This window comes from Heterodontus francisci, chromosome 44, assembly GCF_036365525.1.
Source record: "Heterodontus francisci isolate sHetFra1 chromosome 44, sHetFra1.hap1, whole genome shotgun sequence".
In the NCBI taxonomy this organism is placed as follows: Eukaryota; Metazoa; Chordata; class Chondrichthyes; order Heterodontiformes; family Heterodontidae; genus Heterodontus; species Heterodontus francisci.
In genome coordinates, this window is record NC_090414.1 from 15,687,373 (window position 1) to 15,715,115 (window position 27,743).

Genomic DNA, 27,743 nt, shown 5'->3' on the forward strand with positions numbered 1-27,743 from the left:
TTTCTGAGGGCCGTGAGTCTTTGGAACTCTCTTCCTCAAAAGGTGGTGGTAGCAGAGTCTACAGGTAGGTAGATTCTTGGTAAGCAAGGGGGTGAAAGGTTATCGGGGGTAAGTGGAAATGTGGAGTAATCAGTTCAGCCATGATCTTATTGAATGGTGGAGCAGGCTCGAGGGGCCGAGTGGCCTACTCCTAATTCGTATGTCCGTATCACATAAGAGCAGAGCCCAAGAATTGTCCGACAAACGTCAGTTCACCCAGGCTGGCGCTAAACCTGTTTAAACATCGTGAAAGTAAGAGGGGTGGGGCTTTCCTTATGAACTGATCTCACTGTATCGGCCTCACGTAAAAGCATAAATAGGAGCTGGAGTAGGCCATTCAGCCCCTCGAGTCTGCTCTGCCATTCAGTACGATCAGGGCTGAACTGGCTCAATTCACCCTTTCCCCCCGCACCCCCCATCCCCATATCCCTTAATTCCTTTAGTATAGAGAATTCCAAAGATCCACAACCCTCCGAGTGAAGAAATTTCTCCTCATCTCAGTCCAAAATGGCCGATCCCTTTATCTTGAGACTGTGACCACCACCACCCCTTCCCCGGGTTCTGGACTCACCAGCCAGGGGCAAACATCCTCCCAGCATCTATCCATCGAGGGAGATGGTGGCATGGTTATGTCACTGGGCTAGTAATCCAGAGGCCCGGGCTAATGCCGCAGGGACACGGGTTCAAATCCCACCACGGCAGCTGGTAGAATTTAACTTCAATTAATCAATAAAGATCCGGAATCGGAAGCTAGTCTCAGTAATGGTGCCATGAAGCTGTCATCGATTGTCGTAAAAACCCATCTGGTTCACTAATGTCCTTTAGGGAAGGAAATCTGCCGTCCTTACCTGGTCTGGCCTACATGTGACTCCAGACCCACAGCAATGTGGTTGACTCTTAACTGCCCTCTGAAATGGCCGAGCAAGCCACTCAGTTCAAGGGCAATTAGGGATGGGCAACAAATGATGGCTTTGCCAGCGACGTCCAGATCCCATGAAAGAATAACTTCTCGTGGCCTTAAGAATTTTATATGTTTCAATGGGATCACTTTTCGTTCTTCTGAATTCCAGGGGATATAGGCCCAGTAAGCATTTGCCTGCCCCAATCCCAGTCCCCAACACTCTTTCTGTCATGTCTTCCCTCTCTAACATTTACTGACGACCGTTATTCCTCTCTCATTGTTACCTCTCCCTTTCTCTATTTCTATCCCCGTTGCCTTCCCTTCACCCTCTCTCCCTTTACCTAACTCTTTCCATTTGTGCTCCTACTCCCTCCTGCCCCTTCACAGTCCTCTACCGTCGGAATCTGGGAACAGGAGGCGGCCAATCGACCCAACGAACCTGGTCCACAATTCAGGGAAATCATCGTTGATATATCGCCTAACGTCCTCCACCTGCCGTGGCCCCATAATCTCGATACCCTTGGCTGGCAAGATTATTAAATTAGCTAGTATTTACCACCGCTTTACGTGAAGAAGTGTCTCTCTCGTTCTTCACTGTCTACCGGTGCAAAGTGTCCTGCAAGCAAACCCATCCAAATCCTAAAACCTCCATCAAATTGCCCTTCTACATTCTGGGCAATATAAGCCTAGTTTATGTAAGCTTAGTTTGGGTTCCACCAGGGCCATTCATTACAGCCTTGGTCCAAACAGGTGCTGAATTCCAGATGTGAGGTGAGTGTAACGGCCCTTGACATCAAGGCAGCGTTTGACCGATTGGGGCATCAGGGAGCCCTAGTAAAATTGAAGTCAACCGGAAGCAGGAAAACTCTCCGCTGGTTGGAGTCGTACCGAGCACAAAGGAAGGTGGCTGTGGTTGTTGGAGGTCAATCATCTCAGCCCCAGGACATTGCTGCAGTGTCCTGGACCCAACCATCTTCAGCTGCTTCATCAATGATCTTCCCTTCATCATAAGGGCAGAAGTGGGGATGTTTGGTGATGATTGCACAATGTTCAGCACCATTTGCAATTCCTGAGATGCTGAAGCAGGCTCAGCAAGACCTGGACAACATCCAGGCTTGCGCTGATAGGTGGCAAGTAATATTCACCTCACACAAGTGCCAGGCAATGACCATCTTCAACAAGAGACACTCTAACCATCTCCCCTTGACGTTCAATGGCATTACCATCGCTGAATCCACCACTATCAGCATCCTGGGGGTTACCATTGACCAGAAACTGAACTGGAGTAGCCATGTAAATACCGTGGCTACAAGAGCAGGTCACAGACTGGGAATCCTGCGGCGAGTAACTCGTTTTCCGACTCCCCAAAGACTGTCCGCCATCTACAAGGCACAAGTCAGGAGTGTGGTGGAATACTCTCCGCTTGCCTGGATGGGTGCAGCTCCAACAACACTCAAAAAGCCCAACACCATCCAGGACAAAGCAGCCCGCTTGATCGGCACCCCATCCACAAACATTCACCCCCTCTATCACCGACGCACAGTGGCAGCAGTGTGTACCATCTACAAGATGCAATGCACCAAGGCTCCTTAGACAGCACCTTCCAAACCCAAGACCTCTACCAAACAGAAGGACAAGGGCAGCAGATGCATGGGAACACCAACACCTGCAAGTTCCCCTCCAAGTCACACACCATCCTGATTTGGAACTGTATCACCATTCTTTCACCGTCACTAGGTCAAAATCCTGGAACTCCCTCCCTAACAGCACTGTGGGTGTACCTACCCCACATGGACTGCAGCGGTTCAAGAAGGCAGCTCACCACCACCTTCTCAAGGGCAGTAAGTGTTGGCCGTACCAGCAATGCCCAAATCCAGTGAATGAATAAATAAAACAAATTTGAAAATGTTCCCTTATAATTTAACCCTTGGAGCCCTGGTAACATTCTGGTGAATCTGCACTGCGCTCCTTCTAATGTAACCTTCCACAGTGCAGTGCCCGGAATAATCCTGACCATTCCAGATATTGTCTAACCAGGGATTGTATTTTCCAACCTCCCCTCCTCCACTGCTTCCTCTGCCTCTCAGCACCTCCTGTCACCCTCCTATTCCACTTCTCTTCATCTTGCCCCTTTCTCCTATCCTCTTCCTACCCCATCCCTTTCCTTTCTCCATCTCCTCTTCCCACTTCTCTCCATGCTAATGCCCTCGTTGTCTCTCCTCTTCCTCTCTGCTCCATCCCTCACTTCCTCAGCCCCTTCATCTCCTTTCTCCATTTCCTCGCCTTCCCCCTTTCTCCTCCTCCTTTTGTGCTCCCCTCTTCACTCCTCTGCCCTCTCTGCTTTCCCTCCTTCCCCCTCTCTCTCTCTCTTCCCTCTCACACCCTAGCACTCTCCTTCCCTCTTTCTCCCACTCATTCTCTGTCGCTCCCCCTTGCCTCTCTCCTTGTCTCTCCCCCTTGCCCCCTCCTTCCCTCTCCTTGTCTTTGCTCTCCTCTCTCTCTCTCCCCTTGCACTCCCTCCTTCCCTCTCCCATTGCACTCCCTCCTTCCCTCTCTCCCCCCACTTGCCCCCCTCCTTCCCTCTCTCTCCTCACTTGTCCCCCCTCCTTCCCTCTCTCTCTGCCCACTTGCCCTCTCTCTCCCCCTCCTTCCCTCTCTCTGCCCACTTGCCCCCTCTCTCCCCCTCCTTCCCTCTCTCTCCCCTTGCCCCCCTCCTTCCCTCTCTCTCCCCCCACTTGCCCCCCTCCTTCCCTCTCTCTTCTCACTTGTCCCCCCTCCTTCCCTCTCTCTCCCCCTCCTTCCCTCTCTCTCCCCACTTGCCCCCCTCCTTCCCTCTCTCTCTCTCCCTCTCCTGCCCTCCTCCTTCCCTCCCCCGTTCCCCCGCCGCTCCCTTGTTACGTTTGCCGGTGCTGCCCCGTCACAAGAGCGGAGCCGGAGCCGCGTTTCAGCCGCAAAGCAGCGGCTCAGCCCCCGCTCCGGCCGGACCCACGATGGGATGCGGAGCGTCAAAGCAAGATGTCCTGATTGAGGATTCAGGTGGGTGCGGCCGCTCCGAACCCCGAGTCTGGAACTGAACCCCCAAATCCGCCTAGTCAACCCACAAATCCGGACACTGAATCTTCCAAACATACAGCAAATACCACCCCCCCCCCAAAAAAAAACTGCTGCAAATGTATGGGTACTGAACCCCCTGTACATTGCAAGGCCCCCCCGAAATGGGGTCCTTGAGCCCCAGTCTGGATACTGAACCCCTAAACTGTGCACTGAACTCCTTAACTAAGCACTGAGCCCCCAGACTGGGAGATAAACCCCCAAACATGGCACTGATTCCCAAACTGGGCGCTGAACCCCTAAACTATGCACTGAGCCCCCAGACTGGGTGCTGAACCCCTAATCTGAGTGCTGTACCCACAACCATGGCACTGGATGCTGAACCCCTAAACTATGCACTGAACCCCTAAACCTGGCACTGAATCCCAAAACTGGGTACTGAACCCCCTAAACTTGGCACTGTACCCCCGAACGGGATGCTGACCCCGAAACTGGGCGCTGAATCCCTAAACTTGGCACTGACTCCCAAACTGGGCACTGTACCCCCAAACTGGGTTCTGAACCCCTAAACTGGGCTCTGAACCCCCAAAGTGGGTGCTGAAACCCCAAACTTGGTGCTGAACTCTTACATTTGGCATTGACTCCCAAATTGGCACTGACACCCAAAACTAAGCACTGAGCCCCCAAACTGGGCGCTGAAACTCCCTAATTGGGCGCTGAACCCCCAAACTGGACATTGAACCCCCAAACTGGGCGTTGAACCCCAATTGTTGCAATTGATAGTTGAGAGACTTAAGTGCACCATCCTCAGAGTGAGGGAGCGCAGGGGGGAGGAAGGGGGCACGGGCGGTTGGGGGGTGAGGCGAAAGGGAGCCACAGTCAGTCCTGGAGTAAGGGAAAGTTCAGTGATCTCACTCCCGACTCCTATATCGGTGGGGGAGGTGCAGGTCAGCTATGAGTCACCCCCCACCCCGCCGCTTAGTCAAATAGCTGGCGCATTGGGCTCGCAGGTGACGATTTGGGCGTGACTAGGCACTTGACGGCGAGGCTATGCATTAACTGTCTGTCTGCGGAGAAGGTGGCCACGTCGGCCGTGGCCGGTTCCGCATCGGTTGATGGTTGCGCACTGCTTACGAGTAAGTTTCCAATCAGTAATGTTTCGATTTCTCCCCGCCAACCCCTGACCGCGCCCTTGTCGAGTGCAGAGATTGCTGATGACGCAGAGGTGGACGAGACCTTGGTGGACCCTCTCACCACCCTAGAACCTCGAGGTCAAGTGGTCGATCCCCCGGAAGCTAAGTCTGAACCGCAGGAAGCAGAGGCTGTGCCCCCGGAGGCCACTGCTGAGCCCCAAGAACCTCAGGCAAAGCCCCCGCGGAAATACATAAAACCCCGGCACCTAAACAAAGTACTCGGACCCATACTGGATCTTAAACCCCTGGAGGTGCCCCCTCAAGTCATGTGCGTTGCCCCCATGCGTCAGGACCCTTCCCCTAAACGTTCCCGGAAATACAAGAGACTCCCCGGTAAATACATGCGCACCAAAGCCTCTGGTAATGTTTACCCAGTTCCAGATGATCACTGTGGTGACACCGGCTCCAGGGGTGGCACAGCTGCACCCAAAAAGATGCCACCAAAATACCAAGAGGCTGCACCCGAACCCCTCAAAAGACCGGTCGCATCACAAGGATCTGAATCCAACCCTGCAGGGAGAGCGACTGAACCCTCAAAACCTGAAGCCGTCACTCCAGCGCGAGAAAGTGGACCCTCAAAACCTCAGTTAACCACTACAGTGAGAGCAACTGAGCTCCAGAATATTCAACTCGCTCCTCCAGTCTGTACTCCAACTGTACCCCAGAACTCTGAACTGCGCACTCCACAGAGAGGAACTGAACCCCAACCATCTGAAGCCGTGACTCCACAGCATGTAGCTGCACCCCCAAAATCTGACGCCATCACTCCAGGGAAAGCAACTGAACCCCAAGAATCTCAATCCGTCACTCCAGAGAGAGCAGCTGAACCCCAAAAATCTCAACCCGTCACTCCAGAGAGAGCAGCTGAACCCCAAGAATCTGAACCTCAAAAATCTCAATCCATCACTCCTGAGAGAGCAACGAAACCCCCAAAATCTCAATCCGTCACTCCTGAGAGAGCAACGAAACCCCCAAAATCTCAATCCGTCACTCCGGAGAGAGCAACTGAACCTCCAAAATCTCAATCCGTCACTCCTGTGAAAGCAACGGAACCCCCAAAATCTCAATCTGTCACTCCTGAGAGAGCAACGGAACCCCCAAAATCTCAATCTGTCACTCCTGAGAGAGCAACGGAACCCCCAAAATCTCAATCCGTCACTCCGGAGAGAGCAACTGAACCCCCAAAATCTCAATCCGGCACTCCTGAGAGAGCAACGGAACCCCCAAAATCTCAATCCGTCACTCCTGAGAGAGCAACGGAACCCCCAAAATCTCAATCCGTCACTCCTGAGAGAGCAACTGAAACCCCAAAATCTCAATCTGTCACTCCTGAGAGAGCAACGAAACCCCCAAAATCTCAATCCGTCACTCCTGAGAGAGCAACGGAACCCCCAAAATCTCAATCCGTCACTCCTGAGAGAGCAACGAAACCCCCAAAATCGCAATCCGTCACTCCGGAGAGAGCAACTGAACCCCCAAAATCTCAATCCGGCACTCCTGAGAGAGCAACTGAACCCCCAAAATCTCAATCCGTCACTCCTGAGAGAGCAACTGAACCCCCAAAATCTCAATCTGTCACTCCTGAGAGAGCAACGAAACCCCCAAAATCTCAATCCATCACTCCTGAGAGAGCAACGGAACCCCCAAAATCTCAATCCGTCACTCCTGAGAGAACAACGAAACCCCCAAAATCGCAATCCGTCACTCCGGAGAGAGCAACTGAACCCCCAAAATCTCAATCCGGCACTCCTGAGAGAGCAACGGAACCCCCAAAATCTCAATCCGTCACTCCTGAGAGAGCAACGGAAACCCCAAAATCTCAATCCGTCACTCCTGAGAGAGCAACGAAACCCCCAAAATCTCAATCCGTCACTCCTGAGAGAGCAACGGAACCCCCAAAATCTCAATCCGTCACTCCTGAGAGAGCAACGAAACCACAAAAATCGCAAGCCGTCACTCCGGAGAGAGCGACTGAACCCCCAAAATCTCAATCCGGCACTCCTGAGAGAGCAACGGAACCCCCAAAATCTCAATCCGTCACTCCTGAGAGAGCAACGGAAACCCCAAAATCTCAATCCGTCACTCCTGAGAGAGCAACGGAAACCCCAAAATCTCAATCCGTCACTCCTGAGAGAGCAACTGAACCCCCAAAATCTCAATCCGTCACTCCTGAGAGAGCAACGAAACCCCCAAAATCTCAATCCGTCACTCCTGAGAGGGCAACGGAACCCCCAAAATCTCAGTCCGTCACTCCTAAGAGAGCAACGAAACCCCCAAAATCTCAATCCGTCACTCCTGAGAGAGCAACGGAACCCCCAAAATCTCAATCCGTCACACCGGAGAGAGCAACTGAACCCCCAAAATCTCAATCCGTCACTCCTGAGAGAGCAACGGAACCCTCAAAATCTCAATCCGTCACTCCTGAGAGAGCAATGGAACCCCCAAAATCTCAATCCGTCACTCCGGAGAGAGCAATTGAACCCTCAAAATCTCAATCCGTCACTCCTGAGAGAGCAACTGAACCCCCAAAATCTCAATCCGTCACTCCTGAGAGAGCAACGAAACCCCCAAAATCTCAATCCGTCACTCCGGAGAGAGCAACGAAACCCCAAAAATCTGAATCCGTCACTCCAGAGAGAGCAACTGAACCCCCAAAATCTCAATCCGTCACTCCTGAGAGAGCAACGGAACCCCCAAAATCTCAATCCGTCACTCCTGAGAGAGCAACGGAACCCCCAAAATCTCAATCCGTCACTCCGGAGAGAGCAATTGAACCCCTAAAATCTCAATCCGTCACTCCTGAGAGAGCAACTGAACCCCCAAAATCTCAATCCGTCACTCCTGAGAGAGCAACGGAACCCCCAAAATCTCAATCCGTCACTCCGGAGAGAGCAACGAAACCCCAAAAATCTGAATCCGTCACTCCAGAGAGAGCAACTGAACCCCAAAAATCTGAATCCGTCGCGCCAGAGAGAGCAGCTGAACCCCAAAACCCTGAATCTGTCGCTCCGGAAAGAGCAACTGAACCCCAAAAATCTTTACGCCCAAAATCTGAATCAGTCACTCCAGAGAGAGAAACTGAACCCCAAAAATCTCAGTCTGTCACTTCAGAGAGAGAAACTGAACCCCAAGAATCTGAATCCTTCACTCCGGAGAGAGCAACTGAACCCCCAAAATCTGAAACCGTCACACCAGAGAATGCAACTGAACCCCAAAAATCTCGATCTTTCACTCCAGTGAGAGAAACTGAACCCCAAAACCCTGAATCTGTCACTCCGGAAAGAGCAACTGAACCCCAAAATTCTGTACGCCCAAAATCGGAATCAGTTACTCCAGAGAGAGCAACTGAACCCCAAATATCTCAGTCTGTCACTCCAGAGAGAGAAACTGAACCCCAAAAATCTCAGTCTGTCACTCCAAAGAGAGAAACTGAACCCCAAAAAGCTGAACGCCCAAAATCAGAACCAGTCACTCCAGAGAGAGCAGCTGAACCCCAAAAATCTGAATCCATCACTCCGGAGAGAGCAGCTGAATCCCCAAAATCTGAACGCCCAAAATCGGAACCAGTCACTCCTGAGAGAGCAGCTGAACCCCCGAAATCTGAATCCGTCACTCCGGAGAGTGCATCTGAACCCCTGGAATCTGAATCCCAGGAAACTCAATCCCAAGAATCTGAACTTGCGGAACCTGAACATATTCCTAGAGAGAGAAGTCCTGATCCTCAGGAATCAGAAATTGAGGAATCCGAACTCGAGGAATCTGAACCCCAAGAATCCGAACTCGAGGAATCTGAACCCCAAGAATCTGAAATTGAGGAATCTGAACCCCGGGAATCTGAAATTGAGGATTCTGAAGCAGACGATTCAGAAGCTGATGAATCTGACCTCCAAGAGTCAGAATCCATCACCCCAGAGGGAGCAATTGCACCCCAACCTTCTCAGTCAGTCACTCCAGAGGGAGCGACTGAATCCCAGAATTCAGAACTTCCGCCTCTTGTAGAATCACCTGAACCCCAGGAATCTGAACTTGCCCCTCAAGAGAGAGCAACTGTATCCCAAAAATCTGAACCCCAGGAATCAGGACCCCAAAGGTATGAAGTCGCCACTCCAGAGAGACCAGTGGAGACCCCAAAATCTCCAACTGTGACTCCAGAGAGAGCAACTGAACCCCAAAAATCTGAACTTGTCACTCCGGGTAGAAATACTGAACCCCAAAAATTTGAACTTGTCACTCTGGGTGGAAAAACTGAACCCCAAAAATTTGAACTTGTCACTCTGGGTGGAAAAACTGAACCCCCAAAATCTGAACTTGTCACACTAGGTAGAGAAACTGAACCCCAAAAATCTGAACCTGTCACTCCGGAGAGAAAAATTGAGCCCCAAAAATCTGAACTTGTCACTCCTCAAAGAGCAGCTGAGCCCCAAAAATCTGAACCTGTCACTCCTCAAAGAGCAGCTGAGCCCCAAAAATCTGAACCTGTCACTCCTCAAAGAGCAGCTGAGCCCCAAAAATCTAAACCTGTCACTCCTCAAAGAGCAGCTGAACCCCAAAAATCTGAACCTGTCACACATCAAAGAGCAGCTGAACCCCAAAAATCTGAACCTGTCATTCCTCAAAGAGCAGCTGAGCCCCAAAAATCTGAACCTGTCACTCCTCAAAGAGCAGCTGAACCCCAAAAATCAGAACCTGTCATTCCTCAAAGAGCAGCTGAGCCCCAAAAATCTGAACCTGTCACTCCTCAAAGAGCAGCTGAACCCCAAAAATCTGAACCTGTCACACATCAAAGAGCAGCTAAACCCCAAAAATCTGAACTTGTCACTCCAGAGAGGAAAATTGAACCCCAAAGATCCGCACCTGTCACTCCTCAAAGAGCAGCTGAACCCCAAAAATCTGAGCCTGTCACTCCTCAAAGAACAGTTAAACCCCAAAAATCTGAATCTGTCACTCCTCAAAGAGCAGCTAAACCCCAAAAATCTGAATCTGTCACTCCAGAGAGGAAAATTGAACCCCAAAGATCTGAACCTGTCACTCCTCAAAGAGCAGTTAAACCCCAAAAATCTGAACCTGTCACTCCTCAAAGAGCAGCTGAGTCCCAAAAATCTGAACCTGTCACTCCTCAAAGAGCAGCTAAATCCCCAAAATCTGAATCTGTCACTCCAGAGAGGAAAATTGAACCCCAAAGACCTGAACCTGTCACTCCTCAAAGAGCAACTGAACCCCAAAAATCTGAACCTGTCACTCCTCAAAGGGCAGCTGAACCCCAAAAATCTGAAGCTGTCGCTCCAGAGAGGGTAATCAAACCCCCAAAATCTGAAGCTGTCCCTCCAGGAAGCGCATCTGAACCCCAAAAATCGGAAGCCGTCACTCCAGAGAGAAAGCCTGAACCCCAAAAATCTGGCTCCGTCACTCCAGGGAGCACAACTGAACCCCGAGAGTCTAAATTCGTCACTCCGCCGATAGCAACTGAACCCCAAGAATCAGAATCAGTCACTCAGAGAGAGCAACAGAGCCCCAGAAATCTGAATCCGTCACTCCAGCGAGAGCAACTGAACCCCAAGAATCGAAATCCGTCACTCCAGAGAGAGCAACTGAACCCCAAGAATCTGATCCCGTCCTTCTAGAATCAGCACCAGAACCCCAACCTGTACCTGTCTCTAAACCCCAAGAATCTGGAGCACCACCCCGCAACCCCACAAAAAGACTGAAACAGCCCTTAGAACCTCAGGAATATGAACCCCCATCTCCAGAGTCTGCACCTGAACCCCAGGAACCTGCCCACCTAGCCCAGGGTCCTGTAAATTGGAACATCCAACTCACCCGCATTGATGGGCTGTGAGCCCACCAAGCTCCCCATTTACAAAGCCCCCTTGAGACAGAGCCCCAACCCTGCAGGCATTCCCCCCAACCCCTGACCTCAAAGACGCAGATACCAAAGTAAATTGAGAAGCTAAAATAAATGGAGATTATCCAGACAGGCGGAACGTAGTCAAGAGAGTTGTGTTCTTGCCCTCGGTGCCAAGAGGAGACAAGAGAGCAGGCCAAGGCAACTGGGAGACCAGATAAAACTTCAGAACCCCTTAAAGCCCACGCATCATGCCCCAAAAGCCATCCCACCATCACCACCCAGCACTGTGGGCCAAGGCTGCTTGTTTGCAGTTGGACTATTCCGCTCGATCCCTTACTGCTTAGTCCAAATCTTACTGAGCAGCTGAGTGTGGGTAACCCCTCCCTCCCTTTCACCCTCTCTGCCCCTCCCCCATCTCCACGTCCATTTTAATGCCAGGGATCTGACACCAACTGCTCCAGTCCCTTTCTGTAATATTATCAAACTGGTGACCTTGTGACGAGTGCTTTAACTGTGTAATAAAAGCTTGTGCCTTGGTTTTGATTTGGGTTGGACTTTTGAAAGGAGTGCTTACAAGGGTCCAAAACGTTTATGTCCTTCTTCCCGCCAGACAGTGTTGAGAATGCGGAACTCGCTACCACAGGGAGTGGTTGGGGTGAATGGGAGAGATGCACTTAAGGGGAAGTTGAGTAAACACATAAGGCGGGGGGGGGGGGTTAGGAATAGAAGGATAGCGGGGACCCTCCACCCCGTGGAATGTGCATCCTGTGCCGCGTGGGAGCTCCTGCACGCTTCCCGCGGCCTGGACAACCGCATGCGCAGGAGGTGTCGCCAGCCAGAGCAGCTCAAGCTCCAGGTTTCGGAGGTTGAGCAGCGGCTGGAGTCACTATGGGGCATCCACAAGACTGGAGAGGTGGCACAGTAGGGAGGGCTTCAGATTCCTGAAAGGTTGGGACCACTTCTGGGCGAGGTGGGACCTGTACAAGCTGGCACCTCAACAGAGCCAGTGCTGTTGGAGAGGGTTTAAACTAGCTTCACGGTTGGGGGGGGGGGGGAGTGTGATCAAGATAGAGGGGCAGGGGGATTAAAAAGAGAGAGTCGGGGGTCACCATATTGATTGAAGAAAGAATTATAGATGCGAGGAGGGTTGATATGGTATAAGGAGCATCAAATGAAGCCATATGGGTTGAACAGAAGAACAAAAAAGGGGCAATCATACTACTGGGAGTGTACTACAGACCCCCAAACAATCAAAGGGAGATAGAAGAGTAAATATGTAGTGCAAAAACAATAGGGAATTAAGAGTGAGGGATTCAACTAGCCCCATTAACTGGGATAGAATTAGTATGAAAGGGGCAGAGAGGGCAAGATTCTTAAAATGCATTCAGGAGAACGTTTTTAAACCAGTACGTAGCAAGCCCTACAAGAGAGAGTGCAATCGCAGGAGGTGTAATACCTGCCCATTTACCTCCTCTCTCTTCACTATCCAGGCCCCCAAACACTCCTTTCAGGTGAAGCAGCGATTTACTTGTACTTCTTTCAATTTAGTGTCCTGTATTCGCTGCTCACAATGTGGTCTCCTCTACACTGGGGAGACCAAACGCAGATTGGGTGACCGCTTTGCGGAACACCTCCTCTCAGTGCGTAAGCATGACCCTGAGTTTCCGGTTGCTTGCAATTTCAACCCCCCCCCCCCCCCCCCCCCACCTGCTCTCATGCTCACATCTCTGTCCTGGGCTTGCTGCAGTGTTCCAGTGAACATCAACGCAAGCTCGAGGAACCGATTAGGCACACGGCAGCCTGCCAGACTGAACATTGAATTCAATAACCTCAGAGCATGACGGGCCCCCCTTTTTTATTTTTAGTTTTATTTTTTATTTTTTACTTTGATTTTAGTTTGTGTCATTTTTTTTTTACCATGTTCCTGCCCACTTTTTTTTCATGTTTGTGCCTTTGGCCGGGGCTATTCATTATTCTGTCATTTAACACCCTCTCTGCACTAACGCTTTGTCTTTCACCACACCATTAACACACCCTTTGCCTTTGCTCCCTGACCTTCTGTTCAGTTATTCTCTGTGACCCTCTGTCCTATCAACACCTCCCCTTTTGTTATCTTTAGCCCCACCCCCACTTTATTTGCATAAAACTCTTACATTTCTAACCTTTGCCAGTTCTGATGAAGGGTCACTGACCTGAAACGTCAACTCTGCTTCTCTCTCCACAGATGCTGCCAGACCTGCTGAGTACTTCCAGCACTTTTTGTTTTTATTTCAGATTTCCAGCGTCTGCAGTATTTTGCTTTTATTCTACAAGAGAGAATGCAGTTCTGGACTTCGTTTTAGGGAATGAAGCTGGGCAGGTGGCAGGGATATCAGTTAGGGAGCACTTTGGTGGAAGTGATCATAATTCAGTAGGATTTAGGGTATTTATGGAAAAGGATAAAGATGGACCAGGAATAAGAGTTCTCGATTACAGGAAAGCTAATTTCACTAAGCTGGGATGCCAGATCAGTGGATGGCAAGGGGCTTAAAGGAAAGGATAAAGAAATAAAGGGAAGCTTATGACAGACACCGAGGGCTCAATACCGCAGGAAACAGAGTATAAAAAGAGTAGGGGTGAAATTAAAATGGAAATCAGGAAAGCAAAGAGAGGGCATGAAAAAATATTGACAAGTTAAAATCAAGGAAAACACAAGATTTTAAAATAAATACATAACAAGCAAGAGGATAACTAAAGAGTAGGGGCTCTCAGGGACCATATGGGTAACCTGTGTATGGAATTCTTTGCATCTGTTTTCATAAAAGGGCAATATAGACATTGCAATCAAGGATAGGGAGTGTGAAATATTAGATCAGAGTGAGTGAGTGGAGTGAGTGGAGTGAGTGAGTGAGGTGAGTGAGTGAGAGTGAGTGAGTGAGAGAAAATTCAGGGATTTAACATCTTTGAAAATGGAAAGATCCCCAGGCCCTGACAAAATGTATTCTAGGCTGTTAAAGGAAGCAAGAGAGGAAAATAGTAGAGGCTTTGACCACCATTTTCAAATCCTCTCTGGCTACAGGTGTGGTGCTGGAGGACTGGAGGACAGCTAACACTGTACCATTGTTTAAAAAGGAGGGAAAAGGAATAAACTGAGTAATTACAGGCCAGTCAGCCTAACATCGGTGGTGGGAAAATTATTGGAACAAATTCTGAGGGACAGGATAAATCTTCATTTAGAAAGACACAGATTAATCAAAGACAGTCAGCACAAGCTTAAGGGAAGATCGTGTCTGACTAACACGATTGAATTTTTTGAGGAGGTAACAGGAGCTTAAAGGAGAGGATAAAGAATGATGTTATCTATATGTATTTTAGCAAGGCTTTTGATAAGGTCCAACATGGCAGACTGGTCACGAAAGTAAAAGCCCAAGGCAAAGTGGAAAGTTGCATCCAAAACTTACTCAGAGGCAGAAAGCAAAGGGTAATGGTCGATGGGTATTTTTGTGACTGGAAGGCTGTTTCCAGTGGGGTTCCACAAGGCTCAGTACTAGACCCCTTGTTTTTCTGGTATATATCAATGATTTGGTCCTGATTGTAGGGAGTACAATTAAGAAGTTTGCAGATGATACAAACATTGGCCATGTGGTTGATAATGAAGAAGAAAGCTATAGACTGCAGGAAGGTATCAATAGACTGGACAAGGGAGCAGAAGAGTGGCAAATGGAGTTCAATCCAGAGAAGCTCGAGGTAATGCATATGGGTAAGACTAACAAGGCAACAGAATACACAATAAATGGGAGGATACTGACAAGTATAGAGGAACAGAGGGACTTTGGAGTGCAGATCCACAGATCCCTGAAGATGGCTGGACAGGTAGATAAGGTGGTCACAAAACCATAGGGGATACTTGCCCTTTATTAGCCAAGGAACAGAATACAAGAGCTGGGAGGTTGTGCTGGAACTGTAGAAAATGCTAGTTAGACCGCAGCTGGAGTACTACGTTTAAATTCTGGTCACGTACTGCAGGAAAATGTGATCACATTGAGAGGGTACAGAGGAGATTCATTAGCTATGAGGAAAGATTGGATATCGGATAAGCTGGGGTTGTTTTCTTTCGAACAGAGGAGGCTGAGGGCCGATTTAATTGAGGTGTATAAAATTATAGGGGCCCAGATAGAGTGGAAAGGAAGGACCTGGTTCCCTGAGCGGAGAGGTCAATAATGGTTTAGTTGGTTCGTGCAGGCCCACCGGTGTGTGGTTCTGCCCCGATGCCCACAACCTGGACCCTTGGGCCTTGTGTAAATAGCCTCATTGCCTTGTGAGTGTTCTGGGAGAGAGGTAAATCTGGAGTGGAGTCCCGCAAGCAGTCACTTGTCGCTTATCAGGCAGCTTTCCGGCAACTCCTGCAGCAGAGCTGGTACCAAACAGTGCTGGTTTTCCCCTTTCCTTTGGACAATGCGAGCAATGCTGAGATGGGGAGGCGGGGGGGTGGTTCCCGATGCTCGGGCAACTCAGGATCTCCACACTATTTGCCCAGGCCCACTCCCTGGCGGGGATTAAACAACACGGGAAGAAACAGTTACCGATTATAAGCTCTCGCTCGATTGGCGTAGAGTATGAGAGCAAGAGATCATCGCGTCTCGTTGCGTGCATGCAAGGCAACTGAGATCGACAAAGAACTCACAAGGCTCAATGTGGACATTGCTGTGCATCCATGCCCCGACACTCACCTCGCGCCCTCCCCGAGATGTCAAGGACCTTGAGACACTTGACAGTGCCATCAAGTAGAATTCCCAGCACCCAGGGACTGCACCTTCTTGGAGACTTCAACGCAAGCCTGGGTACCGACTACACAGCTAGGCCAACGTGTATTGGGCACCAGGGGATTGGCAAGATGAACACAAATGGAGGGAGTTTGCTGGAGCTATACTGATGGGCACTGCGCCAATCAATACTGGTTGAAACTCGGCGACAGCAGACAATTATGCTGAATCCAAGGATGCTGGAGGAATGTATGAAGGAATTAAAGCAAAGGGCCCAGCAGTAACTATATCAGCTCCCTTGAAGACAAAGACAAGGGGCGATCGTCACTGGACCGAGCAAGCAGATGGAAAGGTGAGTGGAGCATTACTTCGAACTCTACGCCATGGAGAACGTTGTCACTGAAGTAGCTCTCAGTGCCGATCCAGACTTCCCTGTCATGGAGGAGCTGGACAGTCAGCCCACCATAGTAGAGCCCGACAAGGCCATTGACCGTCTTGCCAGTGGTAAATCCCCGGGAAATGATGGTATGCCACCTGGAATCATCAAAAGTGGAAAACCGGCACTGCTGCAACCTCTCCATGGACTCTTGTGTCTCTCTCGGAAGGAAAGATGCAAGCTTAGTCACCTTGTGCAATACAATAGGGATTGCAGTGACTGCAATAATTACTGAGGCATCTCCTGGCTAAGTATTTACTCACATTGCTCTGCCCAGATTGCAGATTGTGGTGTCACGCATCTATCCTGAGTCTCAGTGCAGCTTCAAAGCTGGTAGATCGACAGTCGACACAATTTTATTACTCTGGCAGTTCCAGGAGAATTGCCGTGAACAGTACATTGCCTTCATAGTGCCTTCCGCTCCTGTCAGCCGAGACGGACTTGTCAGACTGCTGCGGAAAATAGGCTGCCCTCCGGGACTCTTGGGCGTCATCTCGTCCTGCCACGAGAACGTCTACAGTTCGGTCACTCACAGTGGAGCAACGTCAGATGCTTTTGCAGATCGGTTCTCCCAGGCCTGCGAGGGGTTTGGACTGGCGATCAGCGTCAGGAAGACCGAAGTTATGGACTAGGACGTAGAGACTCCGCCTGCCATCAGCATCGCCAACCTCACTTTGGAGGCCGTCAACAGCTTCACCTTGGATCAACAATCACCAGCAATCTGTCCCTCGATGCCAGGATTTGCCAAGGCTGCAGCTGTCATTGCCAAAGTTGAGAAGGCGAGTGTGAATCGACAGCAAACTGACCGAAAATACAAAGCTCCGCGGGCGGCTCCGTTGGCTGGGTCGTGGGTCAATGGGTGACGGCCGCATCCTCGAAGACACGCACTATGGCGATCTTGCTGTCAGCACGAGACGAACAGGCTGCCCACGTCTGCGATACCAGGATGTCGGCACGCGAGACCTCATGTTGACCGGGATCGGAGTCGATGCACGGGAAGTCCTTGCTGCTGACCGGAGTTCCTGGAGAATGGCAGTCAGGAAGGGCGTGGGAAATGCAGAGGACTAAAGAAACTGCCAGATGGCAGAAAAGAGAGCCCGGCAGAAAAAAAAAAATCTTCAGTTAACTTCGGGCCGATGATATTCATCTGTGTCAGCTGCGGAAGGGATTGCTTCAGCTACTTGGACCATCGGGATTTCATCTGCTGCAGAGGTGACCTGTACAAGAGGGACGGGTTGCATCTGAACTGGAAGGGGACCAATATCCTTGCGGGCAGGTTTGCTAGTACTACTCGGGAGGGTTTAAACTAGTCTGGGAGGGGGTTGGGACCCAAAGTAGTAGTCTCTCCGATGAGATAGTTGAGGCAAACGTAGAGGTTAAAGCAAGCAAGTTCAGTAGGCAGGCCGGGCAGGGGCAGGACAGGGAGCGTGGAAGGTCTGGTAGGCTAAACTGCATTTACTTTAATGCAAGAAGCCTTACAGGTAAGGCAGATGAACTCAGAGCATGGATCGGTACATGGGATTGTGATATTATAGCTATTACGGAAATGTGGTTGAGGGATGGGCAGGACTGGCAGCTCAATGTTCTGGGGTACTGATCCTTCCGGCATGACAGAGGTGGAGGTAAGAGAGGAGGGGGAGTTGCACTATTGATTAGGGAGGACATCACGGGAGTACTTAGAGAGGATATCCCGGAGGGAACGTCCAGCGAGGCCATATGGGTAGAAGTTAGAAATAAGAAAGGGGTGATCACTTTGATGGGATTATACTATAGGCCCCCCAATAGTCAGAGGGAAGTGGAGGAGCATATATGTCGGGAAATTACAGATAGGTGTAGGAATTATAGGGTTGTAATAGTAGGTGATTTTAACTTCCCTAATATTGACTGGGACTGCCTTAGTGCTAAGGGATCAGATGGGGAAGAATTTGTTAAGTGTGTCCAGGATAGTTTTCTGAAGCAGTATGTAAGTGGCCCTAATAGAGAAGGGGCTACACTCAACCTCCTCTTAGGAAATGAGGATGGGCAGGTGGTTGATGTGTCAGTGGGGGAGCACTTTGGGACCAGTGACCATAACTCTATTAGCTTCAAGATAGTTATAGAAAAGGAGAGGACTGGTCCTCAGGTTGAAGTCCTAAATTGGGGGAAGGCTAATTTCGATGGCATCAGACAGGAACTCTCAAAAGTTGAATGGGAGAGGCTGTTTACAGGTAAAGGGACGTCTGGCAAGTGGGAAGCTTTTAAAAGTGAGATAGGAAGAGTTCAGGGCCGGCATGTTCCTGTTAGATTGAAGGGCGAGGCTGGCAAATTTAGGGAACCTTGGTTGACGAGGGATATTGAGGGTCTGGTCAGGACAAAGAAGGAGGCCTATCTCAGGGATAGGCAGCTGGGATCAAGCGAGTCCCTCGAGGAGTATAGGGGATGTAGGAGTACACTTAAGAAGGAAATTAGGAGGGTGAAAAGGGGCCATGAGATTTCCCTGGCAGATAAGATAAAGGAGAATCCTAAAAGATTCTGTAAGTATATTAAGAGTAAAAGGGTAGCTAGGGAGAGAGTAGGTCCCCTTAAGGATCAGTGTGGTAATCTATGTGTGGAGCCACAGGAAATGGGCGAGGTCTTAAATGAATACTTCTCGTCTGTATTTACCGTGGAGAAGGTCATGGAAGCTAGTGAGTTCAAGGGAGGGAACACCGATATCCTGAAGCATATCAATATTGCAAAGGAGGAGGTGTTGGAGGTTTTGAAGCGCATTAAGGTGGATAAATCACCAGGGCCTGACCGGGTGTATCCTAGGATGCTATGGGAAGCAAGGGAGGAGATTGCTGGGGCCCTGGCAGAGATTTTTGTATCATTGTTCACCACGGGTGAGGTACCGGAAGACTGGAGGATAGCTAATGTTGTGCCTTTATTTAAGAAGGGCAGCAGGGATAAGCCAGAGAACTATAGGCCGGTGAGCCTTACATCAGTGGTGGGAAAGTTGTTGGAAGGGATTCTGAGACAGGATTTACATGCATCTGGAAAGGCCTGGTCTGATTAGGGATAGTCAGCATGACTTTGTGCGTGGGAAATCATGTCTCACGAATTTGATTGAGTTTTGAGGAGGTGACCAAGAGGATTGACGAGGGCAGGGTGATGGACGTTGTCTACATGGACTTTAGCAAGGCCTTTGACAAGGTCCCGCGTGGTAGGCTGGTCCAGAAGGTTCAAACACATGGGATCCAGGGTGAGCTAGCAAATTGGATACAAATTTGGCTTGGTGATAGGAGGCAGAGGGTGGTAGTGGAGGGTTGTTTTTCAGATTGGAGGCTGGAGACCAGTGGTGTGCCGCAGGGATCGTTTCTGGGCCCTCTGTTGTTTGTCATATATATTAATGACTTGGATGTGAATGTAAGGGGCATGATTAGTAAGTTTGCAGATGACACCAAAATTGGTGGTATAGTGGACAGAGAAGAAGGTTGTCTAAGGTTACAACAGGAAATAGATCAACTGGGAAAGTGGGCAAGGGAGTGGCAAATAGAATTTAACGCAGACAAGTGCGAAATGATGCATTTTGGGAAGTTAAACTAGGGCAGGACATATACAGTGAATGGCAGGGCCCTGCGGAGTGTTGTTGAGCAGCGAGACCTTTGGGTGCAAATACATAGTTCCCTGAAAGTGGCAACACAGGTAGACAGGGTGGGGAAGAAGGCGTATGGCATGCTTGCCTTCATCGGCCGAGGCATTGTGTACAAGAGTTGGGACGTCATGTTACAGTTGTACATAACGTTGGTTAGGCCGCATTTGGAATACTGTGTGCAGTTCTGGTCGCCGCACTACAGGAAAGATGTGATTAAGCTAGAGAGGGTGCAGAAAAGATTCACAAGGATGTTGCCTGGTTTGGAGGGCTTGAGTTATGAAGAGAGATTGGATAGGCTGGGTCTGTTTTCCCTGGAGTGAAGGAGGCTGAGAGGGGACATGATAGAGGTATATAAAATTATGAGAGGCGTAGATAGCCAGAGTCTGTTTCCCATGGTAGGGGTGACTAAAACTAGAGGGCATAGATTTAAGGTGAGAGGGAGGAGGTTTAAAGGGGGTCAAAGGGGTAAATTTTTCACACAAAGAATAGTTGGGTATCTGGAATGAGCTGCCTGAGGAGGTGGTGGAGGCAGGAACAGTAGCAACATTTAAGAGGCCTCTGGACAGGTACTTGAATGAGCAAGGCATAGAGGGATATGGAATTAATGCAGGCAGGTGGGATTAGTATAGATAGGCATTATGGTCAGCATGGATGCGGTGGGCCGAAGGGCCTGTTTCTGTGCTGTACAACTCTATGACTCACAGGTCGGCCTCTACAGTCACACAGGCGATGTTCAACTCAGAAGTGGTATCTCCCCTGGCTGCAGTCCATCAGACAGACTGATGCCTACTACTAGATGTCAATAACCAGTTTTAAAGTAAACTACAAAAGCAAGGATGTTATGGTGAGCCTTTTATAAAACACTGATTCAGCCTCAACCGGAGCATTGTGTCCAATTCTGGGCTCCGCACTTTAGGAAGGATGTGAAGGCATTAGAGAGGGTGCAGAAAAGATTCATGAGAATGGTTCCAGGGATGAGGGACTTCAGTTACGTGGATAGATTGGAGAAGCTGGGGCTGTTCTCCTTGGAGAAGAGAAGGCCGAGAGGAGATTTGATCGAGGTGTTCAAAATCATGGGTCTGGAGAGAGTAGATAGGGAGAAACTGTTCCCATTGGAGGAAGGGTTGAGAACCAGAGGACACCGATTCAAGGTGATTGGTCAAAGAATCAACACCGACACGTGGAAAAGCTTTCTTGCACAGCGAGTGATTCGGATCTGGAATAAACTACCCGAGAGTGTGGTGGAGGCAGATTCAATCGAGGCTTTCAAAAAGGTGTTGGACAAGCACCTGAAGGGAAAGGAAATTGCGGGACTATCGGGAAAGGGTGGGGGAGTGGGATTAACTGAGTTGCTCCTGCAGAGGGCCAGCAGGGACACGATGGGTCCAATGGCCTCCTCCTGTGCCGTAATCTATCACTGTTTCGCCTCCCTGCTTCCCACCAAAACATCTCGGCTGGACACCCCAGATGTTGCGTCTGAGGCCTGAAATCGTTTATCACAACAGCCCTCCCACTCTCCACTACCACTGCACCTCAAGCTCATAGGCATTGTGCTGGGAAAAGAGTGTGCCCAGCCCACTCTCTGCACAGAAACTGTATTCTCATGGGTTGTTCAGTCACTTGGCTTAGAGACACTGCAAAATGTTGACACTCAGTGGGACCCTGAGTTTGACTGGAATTCTGGTGGATGCCGAAACCCTGGGGATTGTCAAAATAAACACAGAAACACAGAAAATTGACAGCACTGATGCAGGCCATTCGGCCCGTTGTGTGCACGCCAGCTGGAAAAGTATCCAGCTTAATCCCACTTTCCATTTGTTATGACCTCAGAGAGATTGTTAACGTGAGCTATGAACCCCCCCCCCCCCCGCCCCCCCCCCACAGAACAAATTACGCATAGTTTCACATTTCAAGTCTTTCGTTCTAAAAACCAAACTAAATAGCACTTTGTAAAAAGCTAATACCTCAAATTACAATCTAAGGTATTTACTTATTCAACATTTGAACATCTCACGTCACATTTATCCATTAGACAGTCGTTTGCGGTTAAAAGTCCCAAATTCCCCCCAGTTACAATGGGCTGGATTTCCCAGATTTTTCAAAGCAGCAATTTTTTCCTTTGATCCCTTCTCCAAGCACTTTTGACCTGGACATCCATGTGACTTCCGGTGATCCTGTGGGCCCTTTATTCCTCTACAACTCTCGAAAGAAAAGTCTCATGTTTCCACAGCCTTCCACTGTATATCTTCGGACAGTAGATTTTCGCTCTCTCTCTCGCTCTCTCTATCTCTCTCTCTATCAAAGAATTCAACAGCTTACTGTTCTTCAAAATGCAAAGACCAGAAGTCTAGTTTCACAAAGCTACTCACTCGGTCTTTGCATTGCCCCCAGGTATTACCACTTGCCGGTTTGTTTGCCTGTTCTCAGTGGCTGACTCCTTGTTTTACAACCCATCGATTCTATCTTGAACTTTTTTTAAAAAGTCACAATCTATAAGACATAATCCTGTTACAAGGTCCAGCATTCCTAACACCAGTTCACATCAACAGAAATGAACCGCGACTGTGTCTCTGCTGTTTCTGCTGTAGTTGGTTATAACAGAAGAGGTACCAGAGGACTGGAGGACAGCGAATGTGGTACCATTATTCAAGAAGGGTAGCAGGGATAAACCAGGTAATTACAGGCCAGTGAGTCTAACATCAGTGGTTGGGAAAATATTGGAAAAATTTCTGAGGGACAGGGTTAATCTTCACTTGGAGAGGCAGGGATTAATCAGGGATAGTCAGCATGGCTTTATCAGGGGGAGATCGTGTCTAACTTTCAAGGAGGTGACTAGGTGTGTAGATGAGGATAACATGGACTTCAGTAAGGCTTTTGATAAGGTCCCGCATGGGAGATTGGTCAAGAAGGTAAGAGCCCATGGGATCCAGGGCAATTTGGCAAATTGGATCCAAAATTGGCTTAGTGGCAGGTGGCAGAGGGTGATGGTCGAGGGCTGTTTTTGCGATTGGAAGGCTGTGACCAGTGGTGTACCGCAGGGATCGGTGCTGGGACCCTTGCTGTTTGTAGTGTACATTAATGATTTAGACATGAATATGGGAGGCATGATTAGTAAGTTTGCAGATGACACAAAAATTGGTGAGGACGAAAGCCTTAGATTACAGGACCATATAGATGGGCTGGTAAGATGGGCAGAGCAGTGGCAAATGGAATTTAATCCTGAGAGGTGGTGAGGGTGGCGCAGTGGTTAGCACCGCAGCCTCACAGCTCCAGCGACCTGGGTTCAGTTCTGGGTACTGCCTGTGCGGAGTTTGCAAGTTCTCCCTGTGACCGTGTGGGTTTTCGCCGGGTGCTCCGGTTTCCTCCCACAGACTTGCAGGTTGATAGGTAAATTGGCCATTATAAATTGCCCCTAGTGTAGGTAGGTGGTAGGAGAATGGTGGGGATGTGGTAGGGAATATGGGATTAATGTAGGATTAGTATAAATGGGTGATTGACTTGGTGGGCCGAAGGGCCTGTTTCAGTGCTGTATCTCTAAACAAATAAATAAGTGTGAGGTGATGCATTTTCGGGAGGACTAACAAGGCAAGGGAATATACAATGGATGGTAGAACCCTAGGGAGTACAGAGGGTCAGAGGGACCTTGGTGTACTTGTCCATAGATCACTGAAGGCAGCAGCACAGGTAGATAAGGTGGTTAGGAAGGCATATGGGATATTTGCCTTTATTAGCCGAGGCATAGCATATAAGAGCAGGGAGGTTATGATGGAGCTGTATAAAACACTAGTTAGGCCACAGCTGGAGTACTGTGTACCGTTCTGAACACCACACTATAGGAAGGATGTGATTGCACTGGAGGGGGTGCAGAGGAGATTCACCAGGATGTTGCCTGGGCTGGAGCATTTCAGCTATGAAGAGAGACTGGATAGGCTAGGGTTGTTTTCCTTAGAGCAGAGAAGGCTGAGGGGGGACCTGATTGAGGTATACAAAATTATGTGGGGCATAGATAGGGTAGATAGGAAGAAATGTTTTCCCATGGCGGAGGTGTCAATAACCAAGGGGGCATAGATTTAAGGTAAAGGACAGGAGGTTTAGAGGGGATTTGAGGAAAGATTTTTTCACCCAGAGGGTGGTTGGAATCTGGAACGCACTGCCTGAAGGGGTGGTAGAGGCAGGAACCCTCACAACATTTAAGAAGTATTTCGATGAGCACTTGAAACACCATAGTATACAAGGCTACGGACCAAGTGCTGAAAAATGGGATTAGAATAGATAGGTGCTTGATGGCCAGCACAGACACGATGGGCAGAAGGGCCTTTTTCTGTGCTGTATAACTTTATGGCTATTACCAAACACAATTTGACACCGAGCCACGTAAGGAGATATTAGGGCAGAAGCATAGAGTCATTTATTGAATAGAAGGAGGCCATTTCGCCCATCGAGTCAATGCTGGCTCTCCGCAGAGCAATCCACTCCCCCCCCCCCCCACCCCCCCTGCCTGCTGATGGGCGGTGAATTCTTGGTCATTACCGCAAAGACAGATGATCAAAAGCTCGGTCAAAGAGGTTGGTTTTTAAGGAGTGTCTTAAAGGAGGAGAGAGGCGGAGAGGTTTAGGGAGGGAATTCCAGAGCTTGGGGCCCCCCAGGCAGCTGAAGGCACGGCCGCCAATGGTGGAGCGATGGGAATCGGGGGGATGGACAAGAGGGCGGAAATGGAGGAGCGCAGAGATCTAACCACAGGGTGTATACTGAGAGGACACAAACAAGTGACTTCATTCTCTTTATTTATCCCTGGGAGCAAATACAACTTCTAGGCAAAAGCAAAATATTGCAAATGCTGGAGATCTGAAACAGAAACGGGAAACGCTGGAAAGACTGAGCAGGACAGGCAACATCTGTGGAGAGTTGACGTCCCTCATTCCTGCCTCTGAGTTAGCAGGCCTAGGGTCCAAGCTGCATGATAGAGACTTGACACTGGAGTGCACTCCCGAGGGAGTGCTGGATATATATTGACCAGGACGCTGTGAGATCGCCCTTCCCCACTAGTAAGGCTGAGGGTTCTTTTATGACCATTTGAGAGCACTGACGGGGGCCTCGGTTTAACATCCCATCCGAAAGACGACTCCTCCGACAGTGCAGCACTCCCTCGGTACCCCACTGGGAGTGTCGGTTTAGACTGTGCTCTGGAGTGGGATTTCAACCTATCGCCTTCTGAATCAGAGAGGAGAGACGGTGATACCGACTTTGACATTTAGAATGGGATTGAGTGGATGCGAAGGACCTGGTGACCCGCTGACATTACCTCCTGCATAAATGGCTTCAAGTAAAACATCCCGATTCATGGAAACTGTCCTCTTGAATAGTGTCTGGATCGCGAATGTGATGCCCACCATGGTCAAATAGTCTACCTGGACCCATTGTCCAAGCTCACATTTAATTGCCCCACCCCCAGCACTGCAGTAGCTTCCACGGCCTCTACCACCTAGAAGGACGAGGGCAACAGACGCATGGGGACACCACCACCTGCAAGTTCCCCTCCAAAGTCACACACCATCCTGACTTGGAACTATATCGGCCGTTCCTTCACTGTCGCTGGGGTCAAAATCCTGGAACTCCCTCCCTCACAGCAGTGTTTGATAAAGTACCACATAAAAGGCTGGTTTACAAAATTGAGGCTCATAGAATAGGAGGGTCAGTGTCCAATTGGATAAAACATTTGGCTTAAGGACAGAAAGTAAATGGTTGTTTTCAGACAGTGATGTTCCCCAAGGGTCAGTGTTAGGACCCCTGCTTTTTTTTTGCTAGATATAAATGACTTTGATCTTGGAATACGGAGTAGAATTTCAAAATTTGCCGATGACACCAAACTTGGAGGAGTGGCAAACAGTGAGGATGATACAAACCACCTGCAACAGGACATAGGTAGGCTAGCAGAATGGGCAGACAAGTGGCAGATGGAATTTAATACAGACAAGTGTGAGGTGTTATATATTTTGACAGAAGGGATAGGGTGAGACAGTATCTATTCAATGGTGTAGTTCGAAAGAGTGTGCAGGACAGGACCTGGGGGTGCAAGTGCATGGATCTTTGAAAGCGGTAGGACATATTGAGAGAGCGGTTAGCAAAGCATTTGGGATCTTGGGCTTCATAAGTAGAGGTATAGAGTACAAAGGAAGTTATGCTGAATTTTTATAAGGCTCTGGTTAGGCCCCAACTAGAGTATTGCGTCCAGTTCTGGTCACCACACTTTAGGAAGGATGTGAGAGTCCTTGAGAGGGTGCAGAGATTGACCAGAATGAGGGATTTTAGCTACAGGTTTAGTTTGGAGAAGCTGGGGTTGTTCTCCTTGGAGCAAAGGAGATTGAGGGGAGATTTGATAGAGGTGTACAAGATAATGACAAGATAAGGGCGGCACAGTGGCGCAGCGGTTAGCACCACAGCCTCACAGCTCCAGTGAGCCGGGTTCAATTCTGGGTACTGCCTGTGTCTGCGTGGGTTTCCTCCGGGTGCTCGGGTTTCCTCCCACAGCCAAAAGACTTGCAGTTGATAGGTAAATTGGCCATTATAAATTGCCCTTAGTATAGGTAGGTGGTAGGGGAATATAGGGACAGGGGAGGATGTGGTAGGAATATGGGATTAGTGTAGGATTAGTATAAATGGGTGGTTAATGGTCGGCACAGACTCGGTGGGCCGAAGGGCCTGTTTCAGTGCTGCATCTCTAAATCAAAAAATCAAAATCAAGTTAGACAAGGAAAAGCTGTTCCCATTAGCTGATGGTACAAGGACTAGGGGACACAGATTGAAGGTTTTGGGCCAGAGATGTCGGAGGGCGATGTGAGGAAGAACTTCTATACACAGCGGGTGGTAATGACCTGGAACTCGCTGCCCACAAGGGTGGTGGAAGCGGAGATGATAACTGATTTGAAAAGGAGATTGGATGGGCACTTCAGGGAGCTAGACTTGCAGGGCTGTGGGGATAGAGTGGGGGGGAATGGGACTGGCTGGATTGCACTGTGGAAAGCTGGCATAAACTTGATGGGCTGAATGGCCTCCTTCTGTGCTGTAAATGACTCTCTTCCCCCCAAAAAAAAGATGCAGATGCTGGAGATGAACTAGAGTTTTCCATACTGAGATTGATAGATTTTTGTCAGGTTAGGGTTGGGTATTAAGAGATACGGAGTGGCAGTACTGAGGGAGTGCTGCACTGTTGAAGGCACCACCGTCTCTCGGATGAGACTTTGAACCGAGGCCCAGTCCTCCCTCTCGGGCAGAACCCACAGCCACTCTGGGAAGAAGAGCAAGGGGGTGCCCTGACTCAATATTTATCCCTCAACTGATATCAGTCACAAAAGAGCAAAAGACAATCGGGTCATTCCCACGTGGCTGACTTGTGGGATCTTGCTGTGCGCACGTTGGCTGTCACGTTTCCAGCATTGCGACTGCACTTTGAAAATACTTCATTGGCCGTAAGGCGTTTGCTTTTGTCGGGGGAGGGGTGGTCCTGAGGTGGTGAAGGGCGCTATGTAAATGCAACTCTTCCGGTGGTGGATGGATGGTGAAGGGCCAGACATTGTTTGCTTCCAAAGCAGTGTCCCTTTAAATTTTAGCCACGCCCTCCGCCTTCTCCTCCTCCTCCTCCCCCTCCCCTCCCCAACACCAGCTGGCTGCCGGCAGCGCGCCTGCGCTGGGAGACGTGGCAGTCACGTGGGGTTGCAGTGACGTTAGCGGCTCCAGTCGGGCTCGAGCGGCGGGCGTTGAGGAGCCACTTTCGGGCGTAAGAGAGGTCGTTACTCTGGTACCGAAAGGAACCCGCTACTGTCCGGAGAATCAGAAGGACTTCGAGCCCGCGGTGGTAAGTGTCTCTATAAAACCCGAGGGGGGAAAAAATTAAAGGAGTGGGGGTAGGAAATTAAAGTGGAAATC

At 49.6% G+C, this 27,743-nt stretch overlaps 2 protein-coding genes across 4 annotated transcripts in view; both read left to right on the top strand.

The window, feature by feature from the left end:
- Nucleotides 1–1,975: 1,975 nt before the first annotated feature.
- Nucleotides 1,976–11,540, top strand: LOC137355981 (serine/arginine repetitive matrix protein 2-like). Its single transcript, XM_068021684.1, has 2 exons — nt 1,976–2,074; nt 4,974–11,540. Exons 1-2 carry the CDS (start codon nt 1,976–1,978, stop codon nt 10,803–10,805), a joined length of 5,931 nt encoding a protein of 1,976 aa, XP_067877785.1. The 3' UTR covers nt 10,806–11,540.
- Nucleotides 5,043–27,743, top strand: part of stx5a (syntaxin 5A) — a 61,206-nt gene continuing 38,505 nt past the window's right edge. For 2 of the 3 annotated variants that reach the window (XM_068021733.1, XM_068021732.1), the window contains exon 1: nt 27,519–27,672. The gene's annotated coding sequence lies outside the window, so the exon portion shown is untranslated. Of the gene's footprint in view, nt 5,128–27,518; nt 27,673–27,743 lie in introns of those variants that run through there. The other variant, XM_068021734.1, reaches the window with a different exon arrangement.